The sequence below is a fragment of the Mesoplodon bidens genome (genome assembly GCF_964165515.1).
Source record: "Mesoplodon bidens genome assembly, chromosome: 7".
Lineage (NCBI taxonomy): Eukaryota > Metazoa > Chordata > Mammalia > Artiodactyla > Ziphiidae > Mesoplodon > Mesoplodon bidens.
The window spans coordinates 11,383,812-11,405,248 of record NC_138164.1 but is presented as its reverse complement, the minus strand read 5'-3'; the positions used below and the strand labels follow the sequence as shown (position 1 = coordinate 11,405,248).

General features: G+C 46.1%; 1 protein-coding gene across 1 annotated transcript in view; it reads left to right on the top strand.

The window, feature by feature from the left end:
* Positions 1-21,437, top strand: part of SORL1 (sortilin related receptor 1) — a 162,666-nt gene that overhangs the window by 78,231 nt on the left and 62,998 nt on the right. Inside the window, exons 13-21 of the mRNA XM_081241421.1 lie at positions 1,618-1,796; positions 3,282-3,468; positions 7,139-7,267; positions 8,118-8,203; positions 11,503-11,675; positions 12,762-12,893; positions 14,962-15,053; positions 16,376-16,622; positions 17,622-17,760. Coding sequence (XP_081097547.1) covers positions 1,618-1,796; positions 3,282-3,468; positions 7,139-7,267; positions 8,118-8,203; positions 11,503-11,675; positions 12,762-12,893; positions 14,962-15,053; positions 16,376-16,622; positions 17,622-17,760 — 1,364 coding nt within the window. The remainder of the gene's footprint in view (positions 1-1,617; positions 1,797-3,281; positions 3,469-7,138; positions 7,268-8,117; positions 8,204-11,502; positions 11,676-12,761; positions 12,894-14,961; positions 15,054-16,375; positions 16,623-17,621; positions 17,761-21,437) is intronic.

The following is a 21,437-nucleotide window of genomic DNA, read 5'->3' as shown; positions in this document are numbered from 1 at the left end:
GTGTTTGGATTGAATGATGTTGTAAAAAGAACTACATCAAGTATTAAGATCCTGAGTGAGTAAAACTACTATCTCAAAAACATGGGAAAAGTGAAAGAAAAATTGTGTATATAATTTGGATTTGAGAGACCCAGTAGCTCTGTGACCCTCATGAACCCCCTCTTAATTGAGTGGTTTTTCATGGTGAGCATCTCGCCAGCTTACTGGGTGATGAAGCAAATATCAGGCACACTTTGCTCTCCTTCTCCTCTTTGATACAAAAGATAATTTGAAATCAATACAGTTACTTCAGTGCTGCTTTTTTTTTTTTTTCTCAAGGCCTCGCTTTCTTGTTCTGATGTAGTCTGTCTTGGAGACTTTTCTCAGGACACACTTTCCTCCAACTTTTTAATTTTTAAGACTATGGGAAAAGTTGGAAAAATTGTATAAAAATTACTCATGTGACCTTCCCCTACAGCTCCCATAACAATCACCAATTGTTAACATTTTGTCCGTTTGCTCTGCTTTTGCCATCTGTCCTATCTGTCATCTTTCTGTCCAGCCACCCTTTTTTTTGGGGAATCATTTGAAAGAAAGTTGCAGCTATTGTGCCCCTTTATAGCTAAATACTTAAACATATACATATCTCCAGGAAGTTAGGGTATTTTCCTACACAATCAGAATGCCATTATCACACCCAAGAAAATGATCATGAACTCAGTATTACTTATAGACTATTATATTTTCTCAGTTGTCCTTTACTATTTGTAGCTGCTGTTTTGTTTTTTTTTTTCTAATCCAGGATTCAGTCCATGTTTACATATCGCATTTGGTTATTATACCTCTTTAATCTCTTTTAATCTATAACAAGCCCTCTGCCTCTTTGGTTGGTTGGTTGGTTGGTTGGTTTTTCATGGCCTTGATGTTTTGAAGAATCCAGACCAGTTGTCATGTAGAAAGTTCCACATTCTGAATTTGTCCAATCGCATGGAATAGTAGTGCCTAGATGATGTGGTATCCTTGGTGCTTTATCCAGGAGGTACACGATGTCAGGTTGAACCACTGTGAGTGATGCTAAGTTTGTTGAGGGTTGTACCTCAGATTGTCTGCTGTAAGTTACATTTCCCCCTTTGCAGTGAGTGTGAGTTGATATCTTTAGACCGTGTGAACACTCTGGTCCTCTTGTCTGACTCGGTTGTTACAGTGGGGGGTTATAGTACAGTCACTTTTCTCCTCTGTCATTGTATTCAACATTTATTAGGTAGCACTGTAGTATAATAAAAAAAAAAATTCCCTCCTCCCTTTCTCTTCCCTTTTGGTATCATTTAGAGACCCATGCCCTATTTTCATTCAGTGTATTATCTGTTACCATCATTTCTCTTTGTTAAGTTCATATTTTCCCAGACTGGCCAGTTGGAGCCCCATCAAGTTGGCTCCCATGTCCTTTTGGGTCATCGGCATCCATCTGTGAGCACTTCCCCCCTTCCTGGCACAACCTTAAACTTGCCCGGCTTTAGCCCAGTATCAGCCACTTCTCCAAGGAGCCCTGGTTCCTCTTACAGATGGATGTTATCTGGAAACCAAGCTCTTGCCCCAGAGACTTTAACCGCAAGGATCCTTTTACTTGCATTTGGGCAGGTACAGCACCAACGAAGGGGAGACCTGGAAAACATTCATCTTCTCCGAGAAGCCGGTGTTTGTGTACGGGCTCCTCACGGAGCCTGGCGAGAAGAGCACTGTCTTCACCATCTTTGGCTCCAACAAAGAGAACATCCACAGCTGGCTGATCCTCCAGGTCAATGCCACGGATGCCTTGGGTAAGCTGATGCCTCCTCGGCCCTTTGCATGGAAATACCTATTGACCAAAGCATCAGCTTAGATACTGTGCCCTGGGAAGAGTTTGTGATCCATTGAAGAAGGTGGGCACATATGCAGTAAGTGAATGAGAGATTCAGAGGCAGTTGCTCGGGCAGTTGTTAATAGGGCCACGTGTTGTCTTTTGTATCCTCATTTCCTGTGCGGTCACGGGCACAGGGCAGGCTTACGTATATGTGTGCTGAACATGTGAATGAGTGAATGCTTGGAAAACATACTTCCAAATTAGCAGTTCCAGTTTGGCAAATTCAGTGGGCAACTACTACTAGTGATGCAGGGTCCTCTCAGAGCTGTCTGGGGTCCCATCACCATCTGCCAGCCCAGACCCAGGACCTGTAAATAAGCGAGCAGGGAGAGTGAACCTCCTTATCCTACTTCTTCGTTCCTCACCCCCATGTAACCCTGCCCTCGGCAACTTCTCTGCTTTGGCTGACATTATTCCAGCTGCCTGGAATGCCCCTTGGGTTCAGTTTCCACACGTTAAATCCTTCTCATGGATCAGGATCCAATACACTTGACTGCTAATCCCAACCAAAAGATCTCTCCCCTCTTCTCTCTGTGTCCCTAGCATACGTGTACTCATCACACCTTGAATTACAAATTTGTGTCTGTCACTCTGGGTGTGTCCTCTCCCATCAACTAGATCATAGGTCTTTAGACACAAGAACCTGCCCTGTGCATATTTATAGTCTGCCCACTGGACGGCCTGATAACCTTATTGTCAGTAAGGGTTTAATAACTGCTTGCTGATTGGAATGGTGTTGACAGTAGTTCATCAATTTCAGGCAACATTTAATCTGACCAAAGACACACATATGAAAAAGACATAAGCTACCAGTATAGACATTGGTGTACTTTGGAATTCCTGTAGAAACCACTCTGCTTAAATTTCGAGTGGATGTGGGTAGATGGAATGACTGTCCAGGTTGTCTGACCAGTTCTCAGCCTCCTTTCATGAAGATCCCATACCTTCCGAGCAGTGACAGCGAATTCTCTTGCTCGTGGGCCATACTACCAGATGCGTCCATGCTGCCTTGGGAAGCAGGCAGGGGTCAGTACTCCTGAGTGATACCATCTCTCAGGGATTCAGCCTCTACCTAACTCCCTGGAGATAAACGCCTCTGGGTACCTGTTTCTAAAGGAAACTGCAGAATCTGCTAAACTCTTTCAGAAATGTAGACAGTGAGCACCAAGGCTGCTTGCTTCTTCCCATCTTTCTCAGATGGACATCCGTGTTTCAGGGGACGCCAGGGGGCTGCTGACCGGCCTCAGAGCCGGCTGATTAGAGGGGCAGGCTGGCTCCGGAGGCCTGCACACCCGCTGGGCAGTAACGGGAGGCACGGGAAGTGGGTGGCTGAGCTGCGGGGCGGGCAGGGCAGGAAACCCTGCGTGGGTCTGCCTGTAATGCTGCATTTCCTCCTCCTCAGGGGTTCCCTGCACAGAGAACGACTACAAGCTGTGGTCCCCGTCTGATGAGCGGGGCAGCGAGTGTCTGCTAGGGCACAAGACGGTTTTCAAACGAAGGATCCCCCACGCCACGTGCTTTAACGGAGAAGACTTCGACCGGCCGGTGGTCCTGTCCAACTGCTCCTGTACCCGACAGGACTATGAATGGTGGGTTCTACATCCATGCCAGGGACTGAGTTCTATTCTGGTCACTCACCGGTGTGGGAAACAGACTAGAGCGTGGTCCCTTCCCCGAAGAAAGGGAGGGAATCATAGGAAACAAATATTTATTAAGCATCTCTTATGAGCCCGGAACCGTGCTAGGCACTGTTTATGCAGGTTATTCCATTTAGTTGTTACAGCCGTGTGATGTGGTGGAGGTGTGACACCCAGGCAAGTTGCAGTGGTTTATGCAGGAATGGATCACTCTGGGATTTGTTTCTACGAGGGCAACCCAAGAAAGGAACACGCTGAAGGTTCGATTGTAGATAACTCCTTTTTGTTAGGAGCCCTATTCTAGAGGGAATTTGTTTCTTTATCTGAAATGAGGGGGGGGGTTAGTGTTTTATATATATATATATATATATATATATATATATATTTGTATATTCATTAGTCCTCGAGTAAAATATCCAAGGCACTGCTTGACATTGTGGAAGAAATGACAGGCACACAAATCATTGTAACAGGAGACGGGAAGATGCAGGTACCTTGGAGGAGGAATGGGTGCTTTTACTGGCATTATTGATAGGAAAGAGGAGACTGGGATTTGCTGCTGGGGAATCAGGAAATCTCTGGAGGCAACACTGTTTGAGATGGGCTTTAAGGAAGAAGCATCTGGATACGTGACTGGAGCGTTCCAGGAAGATGCAGCGGCAGCGTGAAGGTGTGGAAACAGGAAAGTGTAGCTGGTGGTTTAGTTTGGATGCCTTGTTGGGTGTATGACTGGGGGTCAGTGAGTGGAGATGAGGCTGAAAAGAGAGAGAGAGACTACGGTGGGGTGGAGACTCGGGCGTGGACCATATTCTGTAAGCAGGAGGGTGTCTTTGGAGGCTTTTGAGGAGGGTTGATGACCAGAACAGAGCTTAGCTTTAGGAAGATGATGCTAGCAGTAGAGACATAGGGTCTCAGGGCCCGTAGACAGTCCCCCAAGTCTGTGGTCCAGCACGAAATCATTCCAGGTTTGCAGGGTTCTCAGTAGAGCATGGGTACTGATCATAAGCACAGAACTCATTTTTCAGTGGTTGCCGAAGCATAAAGAAACCAAAGGTTGCTTTGGGAAGCCACACTTATCTTGACTAAAGCCAAAAACCTTGGATGTGTTCTAGTCCAGAGGTGGGAACAGGGCCATAGAGTAAACGTCTTAGGCTTTGCAGGCCATGTGGTCTCCGTTGCAGCTCCTCAGCTCTGCCTATGTATCGAGATTGCCGCCTAGATGAATGGGCGTGGCCGTGACCCGATAAAGCTTTATTTACAAAACAGCCAACCAGATTCAGGCAATTCCCGTCCTAGACTACTGCTTCTGAAACTGGAAGGTGCATGTGAATCATCTTGGACCTCATTAAAATACAAGTCCTGACTTGGTTGTCCTGGGGCCCTGCAGTCGCCCTGGCTCCAGGTGACCCCGAGGCTGCTTCTCTGAAACGCTACCCTCAGAGCAGCAGGGCTCTAGACAGCTGAAGACAAGCATCCTCTCCGAAACCTGTGTGGTCTTAAGATAACAATGGAGACGCTTCCACGGCAGAAGCACAGAGCTGTTCAGTGTTCCCAGTGATGTCCGCTCAGTGCCCCTTTGCTGCTTTCTGCCCTCCCTTAGAGAACCCTAAATGGTAATGCTAATCGGAGGGAATTTTGCTGGTCTGAGGTCTCCCTGCCGACTGGATTGAGACTTTGGGGACCCTGATCATGGAAAAGATTACAAGCCCTCTCTCCTCCCTCTTTTATCCCCATTAAATACTTGAAAATAAGACAAAATGAAGAATATGTGAGAAAATCTAACAAATCTTGATTTTTTTTTTGATGACCACTGTTATGCTTTTTCTCTAAAATCATTGTTTTCCTCTAAAATCCCCCCAAAACAGCCATAGCAACAACCAAAAGCAAAAGCCAGGGGCCTGGCCCCCATGGGTCTACCACGCCCACTCAGCTAAAACCCACTGGAGGCTGAGACCAGGAAACGGCCTGCCCTGCCCCTCTTGGACTTGGGCTTTGGGCCAGATGGGATTGTGGGGTGATGACCATGCAAATGGTGAAGGGTGTGTTTCAGGGCATCCTGTAGTTCCTCTGTTTGCTGTAGCTTCTAGAAAGGAACCAGCCTGACTGCATGGCTCTTGGAAAGCTTTGGTGGCACTGGCCTGTGGCAGTGGGGACGGCAGGGTCTGACATGGACATGAAGAGAGGAAGTGAGAATCGGCGAGCTCCCAGTGTCTGTCCATTGGTCCTGCTCCTGAGGGACAGCTGTACTTACTTCCAACAGTCCTTTCGGGCCTCCGTGGGAAGCACAGTTACTTGCCTATATGTTCCCTGATTTCAGGAGTAGTTTCTTGTACATCTTTATATTCCCCCAGGTTGCCAATAAGAGTGGTTTTCAAACTCTTGACTGCAACTCCTAGTAAGCAATGTATTTTATAGTGTGATCCTGTACCTACACATATTTGTGTATGTAGACACGTACACACATCTATGTAAACAGAAGTTCTATGAGGTAAGATTTACTTTCAAGTGCAATGAATTTTGCAATTTCTTTGTGGGGAGGGGAGGAAGCAGGTCTGGACCCTCCAATATGCTTTCACAGCCCACTAGGTCATGACCTATAGTTTGAAAAAACTGCCCAAGAAGAGTACTTTGCCATTGGAGTAATTAATGCTCTACTTAGTCCCCCAAAAGGTTTAAAGCAGCCATTCCGTAAAAATGTACTGGATTTAATGAATGGAACGTGTTTGGTACAGTAATAGAACTGCTCCCTTCTGAAAAATGCTCTACAGGGTTCTAAATGTGGACTGTGATGTAATACGTACACGAACCACTTTGCCCTGTACCTGTTAATACTTTTCCTGTAGTAGGTGTTATACTTAATAGAGTAAGTGAAGGCTTTTGGGTAAAGCACATCAACAGGGAAAGTCCCTTTGGATTACGAGTTTATGGTTTGGGCCAGACCGTGGCAAGTACAGCTGCCTCGTTTTAGAGCCGTCCACTCACGCAGACAAGGGCAGGGCCAAGACTAGACCTGGGACCCCTTGCTTCCTACCCCAGGACTCTGCCTGGCTAGCTGGCCAGTGTGGAAGAGATGTGGTCCCCAAATTGCAGAAGGTCTGTGGACTCAAGGTCTGGGTCCCGAAGTGCACAAGGAGGCCCCCACGGTGATTTTAGGGAGTAGGTGGACATGCTGTTAAATAACATTGAATCCTTAGTTTAGAAAAAAGACGGTTCCTTTAAATTTCTCTTTTAATCCTTCCAGTCATGTCAAGGAGAAAGTCTCACTGGATGCTAGTAATTCTTCACATTTGCCAATTGCTTTTAACAAAGAGAGGGCAGGCCCAGAGTCTCTGGGCAGGGAACTGGGTCCAGCTAAAAAAATTCAGTATTATTTTGTCTTTGGCATCATGATCTGTCTCGTTTTTTGACTATTTATGGCATATGATAATGGTTTTCCAATTACGGCTCTGTTATAAAGTTTCTTTTGAAAATGCATTAGTGTAAAATAGTATTCGTTAAAGGGACATGTTGAGTAACTTACAATACAGGTGGTGGGCAGTAGGGTGGACGTCGCAAGGGAGGGTCCCAAAATACCTGAAGTGTGTCAACCAGCAGCCTTACCGAGCCCCAATTGCCTTTTCAGTGACTTCGGCTTCAAGATGAGTGAAGATTTGTTATTAGAGGTTTGTGTTCCGGATCCTGAGTTTTCTGGGAAGTCGCACTCCCCTCCTGTGCCTTGTCCTGTGGGTTCTGCTTATAGGAGGACCAGAGGGTACGTCTCACAGAGGTTGCCATGTCTGGGACATGGCGGGTCTGCACTTGGCGTGGACAGCGCAGAGGACCACCTGGGTTCCTTGCATACTCTAAATGCCAGAATTCCAAGGTAGCAGGTTTCAGGTAGCTTGGGTGATATTTAAAACTGCGATGTTTGCAAACTCATCTCCCCACCCTAGCCCCGTGGGAAAAAATGCAAGTCTGTAAGCTTCTCTGCAACTCCAGTTGTTTCTGAAGTCATAAACTTCAGCCAGTGCACGTCTTCAGAGCATTGTGTTGAAGAGATACAGCTGACTCTTGAACAGTACACATTTGAAATGCATATAAGGTCCACTTACATGTGGATTTTCTTCAGTAAATATGATACCTGTATTTTCATTGTACAGATCTTTAAGTTAAGGTGGGGGAAAGTTTGTGTTCGATGAGAGATCACAGTATGTAGAATCAAAAGAACTAGGGCTTTAGTCCTGATTCTATTCAGACTATTTGAGTTCCTGCCTTTGGGTGAGTCATTTATGAATTCCTTTGATTTTGAGGTAGAGGTAGCAGTACTACGTGGATTTTTACCTACAGTTGGGGGGGCGGGTAGGTCAGCGCCCCGAACCCTGGAGCTGTTCAAGGATCAACGGTATATGTGAAACTCTTGCCTGGGACAGGGCTCCAAATTGTCTGGGCTGCCTCATTTATTTACAGGCAGAAGCAATTCAGAATGATTCAGCTTCCTTCTTCTTGCTCTGTTGGAAAATGAATAGATAAGCTGTATTGTCCATGGATGGGAAAATGTTCCTTTATGACTATTCTTTGATGTTTCTGACCTCTTGCTCTTGGTGGGGGGGGGTTGGTGACAGCTATCGGAAGATTTCTGGGGACACCTGCAGTGGAGGAGATGTTGAAGTACGCCTGGAAGGAGAGCTGGTGCCGTGTCCTTTGGCAGGTGAGACGTGGTTTCTTCCCTTTGTCTTGTCGAGACATTGTTGAAGCATTCCCGTGATCTCACCCGGCTCTTCAAACTTCCTGGAGGGAAAGAATGGGCATCTCAGAGCTCCCGTTTCCCCCTAAGCATGGTATCCAAACAACATTTATTTATAACCTTATGTTTTTATAGGAATGGAAGACATTTTCGGAGGGAAATCCCTTTTGTTCATTGAAAAATATTTATTTGGCATCTGTTGTATTCTAGGCGTGGGGGGCTGAGGGCACCCTTAGGCCTTCTGTGTGTTCCTTGATCTGTTTGTTTGTCATAGAAAGAGACTCATGGCTTTCTGGGAAATAGCTAAGTGATGTATCTTAATTCTTATAACAATAATTATGACTAATATTTTAATGGAATTTTACACATTTTAATGTACTTTTCCATGCGTTATCAGTTTAGTCCTTAGAACTACCCAGTGAAGCAGATATTATTAGCTCCATTTTTTTTTTTTTTTTTTAAATATGAGGAAGCGTGTTCAGAGGAGAGAGTTAAACAATTTATTTGAGGTCACACATCTGGTAAGTGACAAAGCTAAAATTCAGACTCTAAGCCTCATGCTCTTCCTTGGTCATCACTCAAGTGGCAAATGAACGTCATTCCCACTCTTTGAGGTGACCATGTGCATGCTCATTGGGGGAAACTTTTGCAGCAAGTGCACATGCTATAGAGGTATAATGTGTTCCAAACATTTCAAGTTGATTTGGTGGTGATGGCACATGTTGAGGTATTTGTAATATAGACATGAAATTATGATACCTTAACAAAGAGCTAATCTCTTAGCATCTTTCCTTTCTTTGCTCTGTTTCTAGTCTTTTGCATGTAGGGCTTCTCTTCCCTCTGAGCCCTCCCTCCTGCTCATGCCTCTTGGGGAAGGTGCGTGACTGGAGCTGGCTCCATTGGTGGTGGTGGCGTCTGACGGAACAGCCATCCGCGCCAAAGGAAGCATGAGCGAACAGCCTCGTCCTCCGCGGGCAGGGAAGAGCAGCCCTCTCCTGCTCAGTGCTCGCCAGTTTGCCCTGGTGTTTTTCATGCTAAGCTCATTAGTCCCTTAATTTAATCTTCCATCATTACTGAGTAATTAACATCCCTCACTGTGGAGACTTCAGAAGAACATGGCTTCAGCAGATTCCCACAAATGAGCAGATAATATTCAAACAGTCCCCTCACGAGAGCTTTATTGATGAGGGCTTGGGTGAGCAGGGTTTGAGTGATCGCTCTTAAGGGGCTGGAGTAGGTACTTTGGTAATAAATATTTCTGAAGGTAATTCAGCGAGGGACAAAACAGTTTGTTTAAAACTGTCTAAACTGGTAGGAAAGCTATTTTCTCTTCTGATAGGAGAAGATAGAATAGGGAACGAAGTGGAAAAATCTCATTTGTAGTGCAGGCCACCTCCTAAAGGTTTTTTTTTTTTTTTTTTTTTTTTTTTTTTTTTTTAAAGCATGGAACAGAAGGCAGGGATGTACCAAGAAAGGAAAAGATGGTTTTATAGGACTCACGTGGAACCATAATATGTTTGCTAAGATGAGGTGATCTGGTCGTCTGGAAGCATTTTTTAAAGTGAAGTAATTTTTCTTCCTTTGAGATTAGGATAATAACGCACATCTCTAGGCTGGGCTCATGTATGGCTGGGGTTTACCAAGAATTCTATTTCTTTTCTAAGTTAAGAATTACACACAAAATGCTGTCTGTTCCTCTACACCCAATCCTAAGGCAGGTGTTTCAGGACTCAGACTCTACTCAAAAGGCACTAGTTGGTTAGAAGGAAAAAAAAAACCAAAAACCCAAAGCAACAGAATGAGGTTTCTAGATGGTAGAGAGATGTGGGGTGAAGGGCTTGCTGCTGTGAATGTGTCTCCGCATCTCCACGTGGCAGCTGCCATGAGAATCCTTGATTCCAATGTCATTTACAAGCTCGGCACTTTTTATCTTGACTATTCCATCCCCTGGGAATTACAGTGGGAAGGTTTTCTTGCAAACCAAAGGGAGGCGTTTGTTATCATGTGGTGGTAGCTTAGATACTTTTGAAGTGAAGTAATACTGAAGGAAAAGAAGTCAAATTTACCTTTGGTAAAAAATAGTAGGTAGACTTATATTTTGGGGGTGCATTATCTATATTGAACCCTTTATAAAGCAGAGGTGGCTAGGACATGTTAACTCGTTGAATGAATGGGATGAGAGAGAGAGAAAACAACCACAGTCACCGTGCAGGCATGCAGCAGACAGATCCAGATTTGCAACTTGGTCCCAGATGCAACATGTTGTCACAACGGATGCCCCAGATATGGATCCAGGTGTGTTGCTCATCTCCATTCCCTTGGAAGAATCTGGATGTTTTCCAGGCTGTTCCCTAAGTGGAAGAGAGAGAGCACAAGCTCTTCACGTTCCTAGTTGTCTGACGTTAAGTCAGTCTCGTAAGCACTCTGGGCTTCTATTTCTATGTCTTGAAAAATGGCACCATTGGGTGTTAAAACATAGACTCTGGATCCAGACCATCCGAGTTCAAGTCTTGGTTCTGCCACTTACTAGCTGTGTGACCTTGAGTGGGTTACTTAACCTCTTGGCTCTCAGTTTTCTCATTTGTAAAATCAAGTTAATAGTAGTTCTTCCATTATACAGTTGTTACTGGGATCAAACAATGTCTGGTACATTAGTATGTGCGTTGTGTAAGTATTTAAGTAGAAAAAGAATCTTTGTGATGATTGTGTTGTAAAACATTTTGTAGGTGGCCAAGAATGTATTATTGCTTTGAAAATATCGTAGGGTGATATAATTGCTCTATGTCATTGTGAACAATGTTGAATGGGTGAGTAAATAGATTAGGAAACTTAGCTGTAAGTCTTCAGTGACTTGGGGTCTCTAGTCAACAAGATTATGATGCCACATGATGCAGTCCTGTGATGAGGAGGAACGTGCTGATTGGTGTAATTATTTTGTCAAGTGTGACCAAAACTTTTAGGCCAAGCTCTGAAGAATAGCTATTGGAGCATGACGACTGGAGGGAATCTAGATTTTTAAAAAATGTAACAAGTAGACACTTTGCAAAGGAAACAGAGATTCACGGGAGTTTAAGAAACTTGCCCAAGGCAGAAATGTGATTCCTTTACCCACCTTCTAAGTCTGGATTCCTACGTTCTCACTTGACCCACGCCACGTGCAATGGCTCTGAGGTTTATGGGTGAGAAAAAAGAGGGTCAGACATGCGAGGACCCGTCCAGCATCCCCAGGTCCGGCCCCCTGTCGTCTTTGTGTGTCTGTGCAGAGGAGAACGAGTTCATCCTGTACGCCATGCGCAAGTCCATCCACCGCTACGACTTGACCTCCGGAGCCACCGAGCAGTTGCCTCTCACCGGGCTGCGGGCAGCGGTGGCCCTGGACTTCGACTATGAGCGCAACTGCTTGTATTGGTCTGACCTGGCCTTAGACATCATCCAGGTGCGTCCACTCTGGGTCTGCTCCCGGGGGCTGTGCCTCGTAACTGCCCGGTCCTGGTAAGCTTCTTTCAGAGTGGCCCAAGGAGATGGATATTGGAGGTTTTTAAGTTGTAACTCTTCTCAGGGCCAACGTATGACACTTTTCAGTTTTCTGTTTTAGTATGTTCTTTCCCTACCTACCTCTGTCCTTGTAGGAAGGACAGAGGGAGCTCCCAGTCTGTGGTATTGCTTATAAGTGAGGTCTCCCTTTACCTGCTGGGAAGATTTTAGGACTCAGTATATAGCACTATTAGTCCCTCCCTATCGTACGCACTGCCTCGTTAGCATTCTTCTTTCCAAGCCGTGATATAGTAACACTTGACTTCTCCATAGTTCACGTAATTATCCATTTCAGCTATTCTGAGCACAGTCAAGAACCAGGAAGTAAGCTGTAAAAGTCGCCATGCAGGCCAGATAGATGGCTGTACACTCAGACCCATGCATTTTAAAGGAGAGCTATTTGATATTTATTCATTGCTTATTTAATCCTTTTAGAAAAGCAATTCCAGCAAGTTTTATCTGGATTTCCAACCCAACAGAAATTTTACAGGGCCTGGGTATCCAAAGGGTTTGGTGGAGGGGTGGCAGTGACCGCTGCCCGTTACTGTCCCAGTGACAGCACCTCATGGCTAGGAGCCTCCCGAGGGAGGAAAGACTTTTTATAAAAAGCAGACACAGGATTTTGAAAATAACAGCAGTCTGGTTTCGTTTATTTTAAAAGCAGACAGACTTATGCATTTTGGTCATCTCCACCTCATTACTGTGATACAGCACAGCTCAGTGACCGGTGTTCCCGATGATAATGCAAGGTGATATAAAAGATTCAGTTCTGTTTAGTTATTCTGTTGCAAACAGGAAGCCATAATCCATCTTAGAAATGCTTTTATTAAAAACCAGCTTCATGCGTCTGGAACACTTACGAATATAAAACATCTCCGCCCTCACCCTTCAAGCCAATTGAATAAGTGGGTTCCCATCGAAGGGACTGATCTGGCTGGAGGTCATTTGAACGTTTCACACCATTTCTTCTTTCTTTCTTCCTCATCAGCGCCTCTGTTTAAACGGGAGTACAGGGCAAGAGGTGATCATCAGTTCTGGCCTGGAGACAGTAGAAGCCTTGGCTTTTGAACCCCTCAGCCAGTTACTTTACTGGGTGGATTCTGGCTTCAAAAAGATTGAGGTATGTCCTTAATTATGCAAGCAGGGGAGCCCCTGGGCTGTGAGCCAGATTTGACACAGAGGCAGGAGCCAGTGTGTCTAATTCCTCCGGAGATTCCCTGAGAAATGCAGAGAATGGAGGTCCAGTGTGTGAACGGGGTGCCTGAATCTGTCAAACAGAGATTTCATTAAGATACCTGAATACTTATATTTGGGCTAGCAGAAGCGTAGAGTAGTAACAGCGATGATGATAATAATAGCGTTATTATAATGCCGTAACATCCACACTCGAGTATTATGCCGTCAGTTAGCATAATGAAGATAATATCGTGATTGCCATCCTCTTCATTGTTATTATGATGAGAAACCCTGTTGGAACCACTTTGCGTGAATTATTTGATTCACTTCTCACAGCCACCCTGTAAGGTAGGTGCTCCCGTATCCTCACGTCACCTATCTGCACCTGAGCTCCGCAGGGCACTAGGAGGGTAAGAAGTCATGGTCTCCTAGGCGTGCTCAACTCCTGCACATTCCTGCTGACGCAGTGGGAGGCGCTGCCTCCGCACCTCTTTATACTGATTTCACTGGGGACACATGACTTGTGGTTTACTGGAAGGCACAGTAGAAGCAGAGAGACCCAGAGAGATGGGGGAAGTTGCATGACAAAAGCCACAGACTCGAGAGACAGACCTGGGATCAGTCTTTATTCTAGTAGCTAAGTGACTTGGGCAAGTTTCTTATCCCCTCTAAGCTTCAGTTTCTTCATCTGTAAGATGAGGCTTGCTTTATCCGCTCAGTCATTTGACAAGTGCTGTTTTCGGGCACGCTTCGTGCCAGGTATGGTTTTAGGTCGTGATGATAGAGCAGGAGGCAAGACACACAGGTCCCTGTGCTGAGAGAGATTAGGCTTTAGTGGAGGAAGCAAAATAATGAAGAAATAAGTCCATCTGTCCTATTGGTGCCACGTACTGCAAAGAGCATCAAATGGGGCAATGTGACTGTGTGACTGGGGAGAGGAAGTGTTTCGGCAGGGACATCTGAGCTGAGCCCTGATCGAGGAGGGGATCCTTGGAGTGTTCCCCTCACAGGGCGGTTGAGAGAAGGGAATGGAAAGGTGCACAGCGCCGGGTACACACTGAGCGGTGCATCGGTGGTCTCGTTATTACTCTTCCGCTCCTGTTTTTTTTTTTTTTTTTTTTTTGCGATACGCGGGCCACTCACTGTTGTGGCCTCTCCCGTTGCGGAGCATAGGCTCCGGATGCGCAGGCTCAGCAGCCATGGCTCACGGGCCCAGCCGCCCCGTGGCATGTGGGATCCTCCCACACCGGGGCACAAACCCGTGTCCCCTGCATCGGCAGGCGGACTCTCAACCACTGCGCCACCAGGGAAGCCCCTCCGCTCCTGTTTTTAATTGAGTGTGGTCGGCGCTCTGCTAGAAGGGTGCAGGTAAAGCTTTAGTGTCCACACGCGTCCACAGTGTACAACTCAGATACTGTGTGTGAAATGGTGTAAGAGTGGCTGCCCCTTGATCAAGGCGGCTCAGAAGGGTCAGCAGAGCAGGTGGGCCTGGGGGCGGATATGGCGGGAGCAGACGGGAGCAGGTATATCAGGCTTGGGGAACCATGGGAAGGCCAACCTCCCTAAAGTTGTAGGAGCCTGTGTGGAGGAGAGAATGTGGAGAGAGCAGAGTCTGTGGAGACTCTTCAACAGCAAGCCGGTGAGGTTGAGAATTTGTTTTGTGGACAAAGCAGAGCCATTGGTGACTTTGGAGCTCGGAGCAGCGGAGGCGGGTGGAGTTAGTAAACACACCGTGAGCACTTACTTCATGCAGGTCATCAAGCCCCCAGAACTGGGGGCACAGCTGGCACTGGCTCCGCTATCAGACTGTGTGAGAATTGTCACCTGAGCCAGAGGAGGGAAGAACTCATTCTGGCTGGAGATCAGGGCAGGTTTCCAGATCAGTCTGTAGGGGAATCAGGCGGCCATAAAGGGACCCATCTGTAGGAGGGAGCCAAGTAGGAAACTTTGTAATGTGGGTCTTTTAAGGAGCTCAGACCCATCTTGGCCTTTTCACCTCCTTTATTTGTCAGGTGGGGAATCCAGATGGTGACTTCCGACTCACGATTGTCAATTCCTCTGTGCTTGATCGGCCCAGGGCTCTGGTCCTCGTGCCCCAAGACGGGTAAGTGTGGTCCCAAAGGAAATCTGTGTGTGTCCAATGCTGCAACAGACAGATTCTCATGGAAAGGCAAACTGCTGGACAGAAACTTGTTTCTAATGATTGTGGTTGAAATAGTCTATGACCTGCAAGTCTTGGAACCATGGCTTAGTCATCCTGGGCAGCTAACTCCATCCCCTTTCCATTAGCAAGCATCAGAATCTCTGTAGGCACCCAGATGTCTCACAGCTGTGGGGTGTTTCTCTAACAAAAGGTAGTATTAAAAGTCTCTCTGGACATAGGCCAACATAGTTGGATATTGTAGGGAGTCTTTATCTTGAGTTTAACGTGTGATACACACATTTAACCCCTTGCTTCTTTTCTCTGCCCACCAGCTTGTGTTTTCTTACCAGCAATTTGTATGCATTTGGGAGATGCAGAGGTGCTTTTTATTAATTTATTATTAACTTAAGGAAACAGAGCTAAAAGGGAAATTCTGGATGAGGCTTTCTAGCATTTATGATTGAGAATTAGATTGATTTTTAAAAGAAAATTCTGAAAATAAGATATGCATTTGATTAAAAATATTAAAAGAGAGTAGAAGTTTATGAAATGAAAAATATTTGTTTCCTCCATTCTCTTAACTCTTCATCCTCACATTTCTTAGGGGTAATCATTGTTAACAGTTTCTTGGTTAACAGTTATCTTTCAGAGTTTATTTTTACCCATGTACATGTGTATGCCCTCTAAGCACAGACACACACACACACACACACGTATCAGAAAGGATTATAGGATATTTACTATTCTGCATGTTTTAAAAATATTTAATATGGTTTGAAGATTGTTTTATGTGAGCACATGTAGATCTTTAGACATCATAATATTCTTTTGTGTGTACCATAATGTATCACTTTATAGATTAACATTTTTGTGTGTATACATGTATATACACCTAAATATATATGTGTATACACACCTATATATATATTTTTGGCTAGTATGAACAATGCTGTGATGAACATCTTTGTACATTGTCTTTGCATAACTTGATTATATCCATAGATAAATTCCAATAAAAGAATTTGTGGGCCAAGTAATTAAGTAGCTTTACCTATTAGAATTAGAGATTATAATAACAATGCTGAACTAACTGGCTGAATTCTTATGGCCCAGCCGCTCCATGGCATATGGGATCCTCCCCGACCGGGGCACAAACCCGTGTACCCCGCATTGCCAGGCGGACTCTCAACCACTGCACCATCAGGGAAGCCCCTCGGAGCAGTTTTTGAACTCCCATTTCCCCAGTTCTGATGGGATGTGTGCTCTTCCCCGGTTTTGGCCAGGGTGATGTTCTGGACCGACTGGGGGGACATGAGGCCTGGCATTTACCGGAGCAACATGGATGGTTCGGCTGCCTATCGTCTTGTGTCAGAGGATGTGAAGTGGCCCAATGGCATCACCGTGGACGAGCGGTGGATCTACTGGACGGATGCCTACCTGGACTGCATCGAGCGGATCACTTTCAGTGGCCAGCAGCGCTCTGTCATCCTGGACAACCTCCCGCACCCTTATGCCATTGCCGTCTTTAAGGTGAGGCCTCACCTGTTCCAGCATCGGGCAACCTGTCAGTGTAGCTAGGAGCAGACCTAGGTGTAGAGCCTGCTGTCTCCGGGTGTTTGCGGAGGTGCTTATCTAACTTAGAAAATCAGCTCATTTCTGAATTGGAGGCAGTTTCTTTCTGCCCATAGGGAGGGATGCCAGACAGAGCTGCCAGGGGTCCAGGGTGCTCACTGTTCACCTTTCAGAGTTTGAGTTTGCATCCCATGAAAATTCCTGGCTTGCCTTTCAGTATCGGTAGCCTCATTTTGGCTCTGTGTCTTTTTAAAAATGTTTTAATTTTTTGGCCGCATTGGGTCTTCGTTGCTGCGCACGGGCTTTCTCTAGTTGCGGTGAGCCGGGGCTACTCGTCATTGCGGTGCGCGGGCTTCTCATCGCGGCGACTTCTCTTGTTGCGGAACACGGGCTGTAGGTGCGTGGGCTTCAGTAGTTGCAGCACGTGGGCCCAGTAGTTGCGGCATGTGGGCTTAGTTGCTACACAGCATGTGGGATCTTCCTGCACCAGGGATCAAACCCATGTCCCCTGCATTGGCAGGCAGATTCTTAACCACTGCGCCCCCAGGGAAGTCCCTGGCTCTGTGTCTTGGTCTCTTGTGAGGTTTGCTCTCTTCATTCCCTGATGTCTTGAGATGAGCCCTGTCCCACCTCTGCCTCCCGGGGGGTGGCCTGTCACTTGTGCTTCGACTCTAGAAGACAAAATGGTTGTTCAGATTTTCTATAGAAGGGTTCAACTTGTGGTCAAACTCATCGGATGCTTACTGGATAGTTTCTTTTGGGTAGTTCCTTCAGTGTGGATATTTGGTGAGGTTTGGCTAAAATCACTAGCTCTTGCATTTAAGTCAAATCTTGATCAGGCTGATCATTCAGCCAGTGAATGTTAGGTGTCCACTGCACGTTGGAGCCCTTGTTCTGAATGAGGGTCCAGAGAAAAAGACAGAAGAGCTGACTAACAAACAAAGGTTTTCTTTTTAGAATGAGATCTACTGGGATGACTGGTCACAGCTCAGCATATTCCGAGCTTCCAAATACAGCGGGTCTGAGATGGCAATTCTGGCGAACCGGCTCACGGGGCCCATGGACCTGAAGATTTTCTACCGGGGAAAAACAACTGGTAAGGCAGCATCTCCTCCTTCATCTCTGTCTAGTTGATCTCTTGAAAGGGGCTGGGTGTGGGCAGTCTCTGATCAAGCAGGATCTGGCAGCCTGTCAAGACAACATGTGCATTATTTAATTTCTTCCTATGACATCTTAATTTCTTTTCTGATGATACACAAACAGCTGGAAGACAGCATGTTTTTGCCTGCCTGGAACGCTGGTGCTCGATAGGTAAATTATACCCTCCTCCTGCCTTTGGCCCCTGACTGATGGGTGGTGTGGCTTCTGTTGCAGCTGGAGAGGCCCAGTGTGCACTTAATCCCCGCTTGGCACCCTGACAGGGAGTGACGCTGTGCTGGGTGCATAGCTTCCGACAGGAGTCCCGTCTTCTCTGGTTGCTCAGATGACCAACTGCTCATTGAGCCCTACTTCCCTTGCAACATGAGATCTAGTTATATGATGACTTAATTCGCTTGTCCCCACTGTGAAACTCTAAACCCCATGAAGAAGGAGATTCTGTCTTTGTTTTTGCTCAGTAATCTTACCAATGACCAGCACTCAGTAGCTGCTCAGTTCATACTTGTTGAAAGAAGAAGGGATGGGGGTGGGGAGTGTTGCTGGTGGGTGTAGAGAATGGATATCTGAAAGACTGTGGGCTGAGGCTTCAAGGACTGCTGCAAGGCTCTGACTGGCTGGTTCTGGGGTCCAAGACTATTCAGTAGGATACTGTCTTCCTTACTGCACTGCCCTTGCCTCTTGTTTATCACCCAGCCATACTGTTGATTCTAGAGGAGGGGGATCCGGGTACTCCCAGAAGAATAGTCCCTTTAAGAAGAGCCCTCTTTATCTCAGCAGGATTAAGTAGCATCCTGGGTCTGCTGACTCTCCTTTATTGACAGACTGCTAGGTTTCCTGTTTTGAACTAGAACGTTGATATTGTCTTGTGGTTTTTGGCTGGCCCTGTGCTAAGAGAAAATTGACAAGGGGAAATAATACGGTTATAGATATCATTGCTATCCTTTGTGGACTAATGAAGAGAGCATGAAAACACGCTTGGAAAACCATAAAGTATCCTAGAAATGGAAGTCTGCATTATTGTTATGTCTTCACAGCTGACCCGTGAGGTGAGCAGGGCTGGTATTATGATCCATGGTTTCTAGATTAGGGAACAAAATCTCAGATGTGAATTAGCTTTCCCAGAGACCCCTCCCTTGTTTAGGAGCCGGGCTTTTGTTCCAGTTCTGCCACAAGACGAAGAAGTCACATTCTTTCTTAGAGGAGGTGCCTGTTTTGAAATAGGGCAGAGAGACAGAATACATAAAAAGCACACGCGCGCGCACACACACACACACACACAGACAAAAAAAGAAAAAGATTTAAAAAAAAAGAAAAAAGAATGAAATAAGGAGAGAGAAAGGAATCATGCTTTCCAGCTCCAGGGGCTGAAATCTCAGGGCCTTTGACGGAGGACACCCAGCCCTACTGATCCGCCCCACTGGCAGGCCGAGGGAATTCTCAGCATTTCTTCAAGTTATCTCCCCATCCAGAAAAGGAGGTCTGCATTTTAACTTTTTTTTTTTTTTTTTTTGCGGTATGTGGGCCTCTCACTGTTGTGACCTCTCCCGTTGCGGAGCACAGGCTCTGGACACGCAGGCTCAGCGGCCATGGCTCACGGGCCCAGCCGCTCCACGGCATGTGGGATCTTCCCAGACCGGGGCACGAACCCGTGTCCCCTGCATCGGCAGGCGGACTCTCAACCACTGTGCCACCAGGGAAGCCCAGGTCTGCATTTTGACATGTGCTTGTCAGCATGTGTTGGCTGAGCACACAGCCTCAGCTCCTGCAACACTGTGTTCCAATGAACCTGTAAACCCCGGTTCCCACCCCGAGTCTTGGCCGGTCCCTTCATCCCAGCTGCCATGCGGTCACCGCTGTGACCCCAGAGCTACTCTGGCTAGTTTAAAGGAAGGTGACTCTTTGAGACATAAAGGGGAAATCATGGCCTGTCTCCTGCTTCCCTGGGACCTCCTGCCCGCAGACACAGGGCCAGTGAAGCCAGTTTGTCATATCTCAGGCCGGTTTGGGTTAAATCAAAGCATTGCAGTGGCACCTGGCTGCCAGCACTGCCTGTGTGTAGTGGGTGCCTCTTGGCCTTGAACTTGTTTGCTCAATCCTGCCTGCTTTGTCAGACACTGAGAGTATTACAAGTTCATGATGGGTATTGGCAGTCCCTGGTGCCAGTCAAGCTTTATTAACTTTGTTGTCTGCTCCTAACACAGACAGGACTTCGTCCTAGCCATGTGTAAAGTGATAACGACATTTACTCTAAGGGATTTTGCTGTGTCATAAGCACCACACTAACTTGCTCAGTGGGCTTGTATAACCTCAGTTAACCTTCCCCAAGTCCATGTGTATTATTATTCCCACTTGATAGATGAGAATGTGGAAGTCAGGTTCCGTACCTTTTCTCCATCACACGTTTAGTAAGTGGTGAGAATTTGAACCATGGCCTAGTTGACTTCAAAGCTTGAACTTCAATAAAACCATCAGGCTCTGTTCCGTCTGTGATCTGTTGTTGGATTATCAGTGTTGTGGGATACAACAGCGATCGAGAAGTACTAGATTTTGATTGATTCTTATTTAGGATAAGAATTTTGTTCACTTACAAAGTGTCTCTTTGGGATATTTGGTTACAAACAGATGCATTTTTTGTCTTTATACCTGGCTGTTTTTTACACAGCGTTACTGGAATTAACTCTTCATAAAGAGTGTTTTTTCCTTAAAACAGCTTACTTTGCAAGGCTATTAATGTATGCAACTGATGCCGTAATGGGTTAAAATATTTTGGAGTTCTTTGAATTCTCCTTCAGAGCTTGCAGTAAGCACATGCTTTTCAAATATCTGTAATGAAGGCAGATATTTATTATGTGGGGTGGATTTGATAATTGTCAAGTATGTAGATAGTTAAGCAAGATAATAGCAATTGCGGCTCCTAAACTGGTTCTGGGGGAGTTTTCCAAAGAGGAAATCTAAAAATGTTCTGTGAAGGCCCCTAGTGAAGACACTGTGGGGCTAAGTGTTTGGTCTTCTAAAGGAACATCTTTGGAGATGAAGGCCGACAGCTGTCCACTATTCACATTGCCCACCTTGCCCACAAAAGGCTGTGGCATCCTGCGTGAGGGGTCTCTAGCTGTGCCGTGCTGGAACTCTGCTGAATCCTCCTTCCATGCTCTCCTGGGTTCTCAGTAACTAGCACTCCCGTTTTCCGTACTGTGGCTTCGGACCTGCCCTGCCTAACTCTTGGGGTCAGTGACTTGGCTGCCTAGGTTGGGGTGTGTCCCTGGCCCTGCCTCTCAGGCTGCAGATTCATTCAAGTCTGTTGAGACCAATCTCCTGAATTACCGCATCTCCCTTTGGGCACTGTACTTTTGCCTCTTGCTTCTTTGGGTGGGAACATTTGCCCTGCACGGGAAAATGTCCGTTGTGTTATTTTACAGACACGACCCATGTGAAAATACTCCTGTCGTTGAGTATTTTTCAAATATTCTATTATTGTTCCATTTCTTGGGACGTCAAACAGTACAGCGTCCTTTGAATACAAAGAACATGTTCCAGAACCCCAGATGGGGTTGTTTTCATTACTGGCGACTCAACATTCCCTCCTGCAGCCCACGGCAGGTGTATCTGAGATAA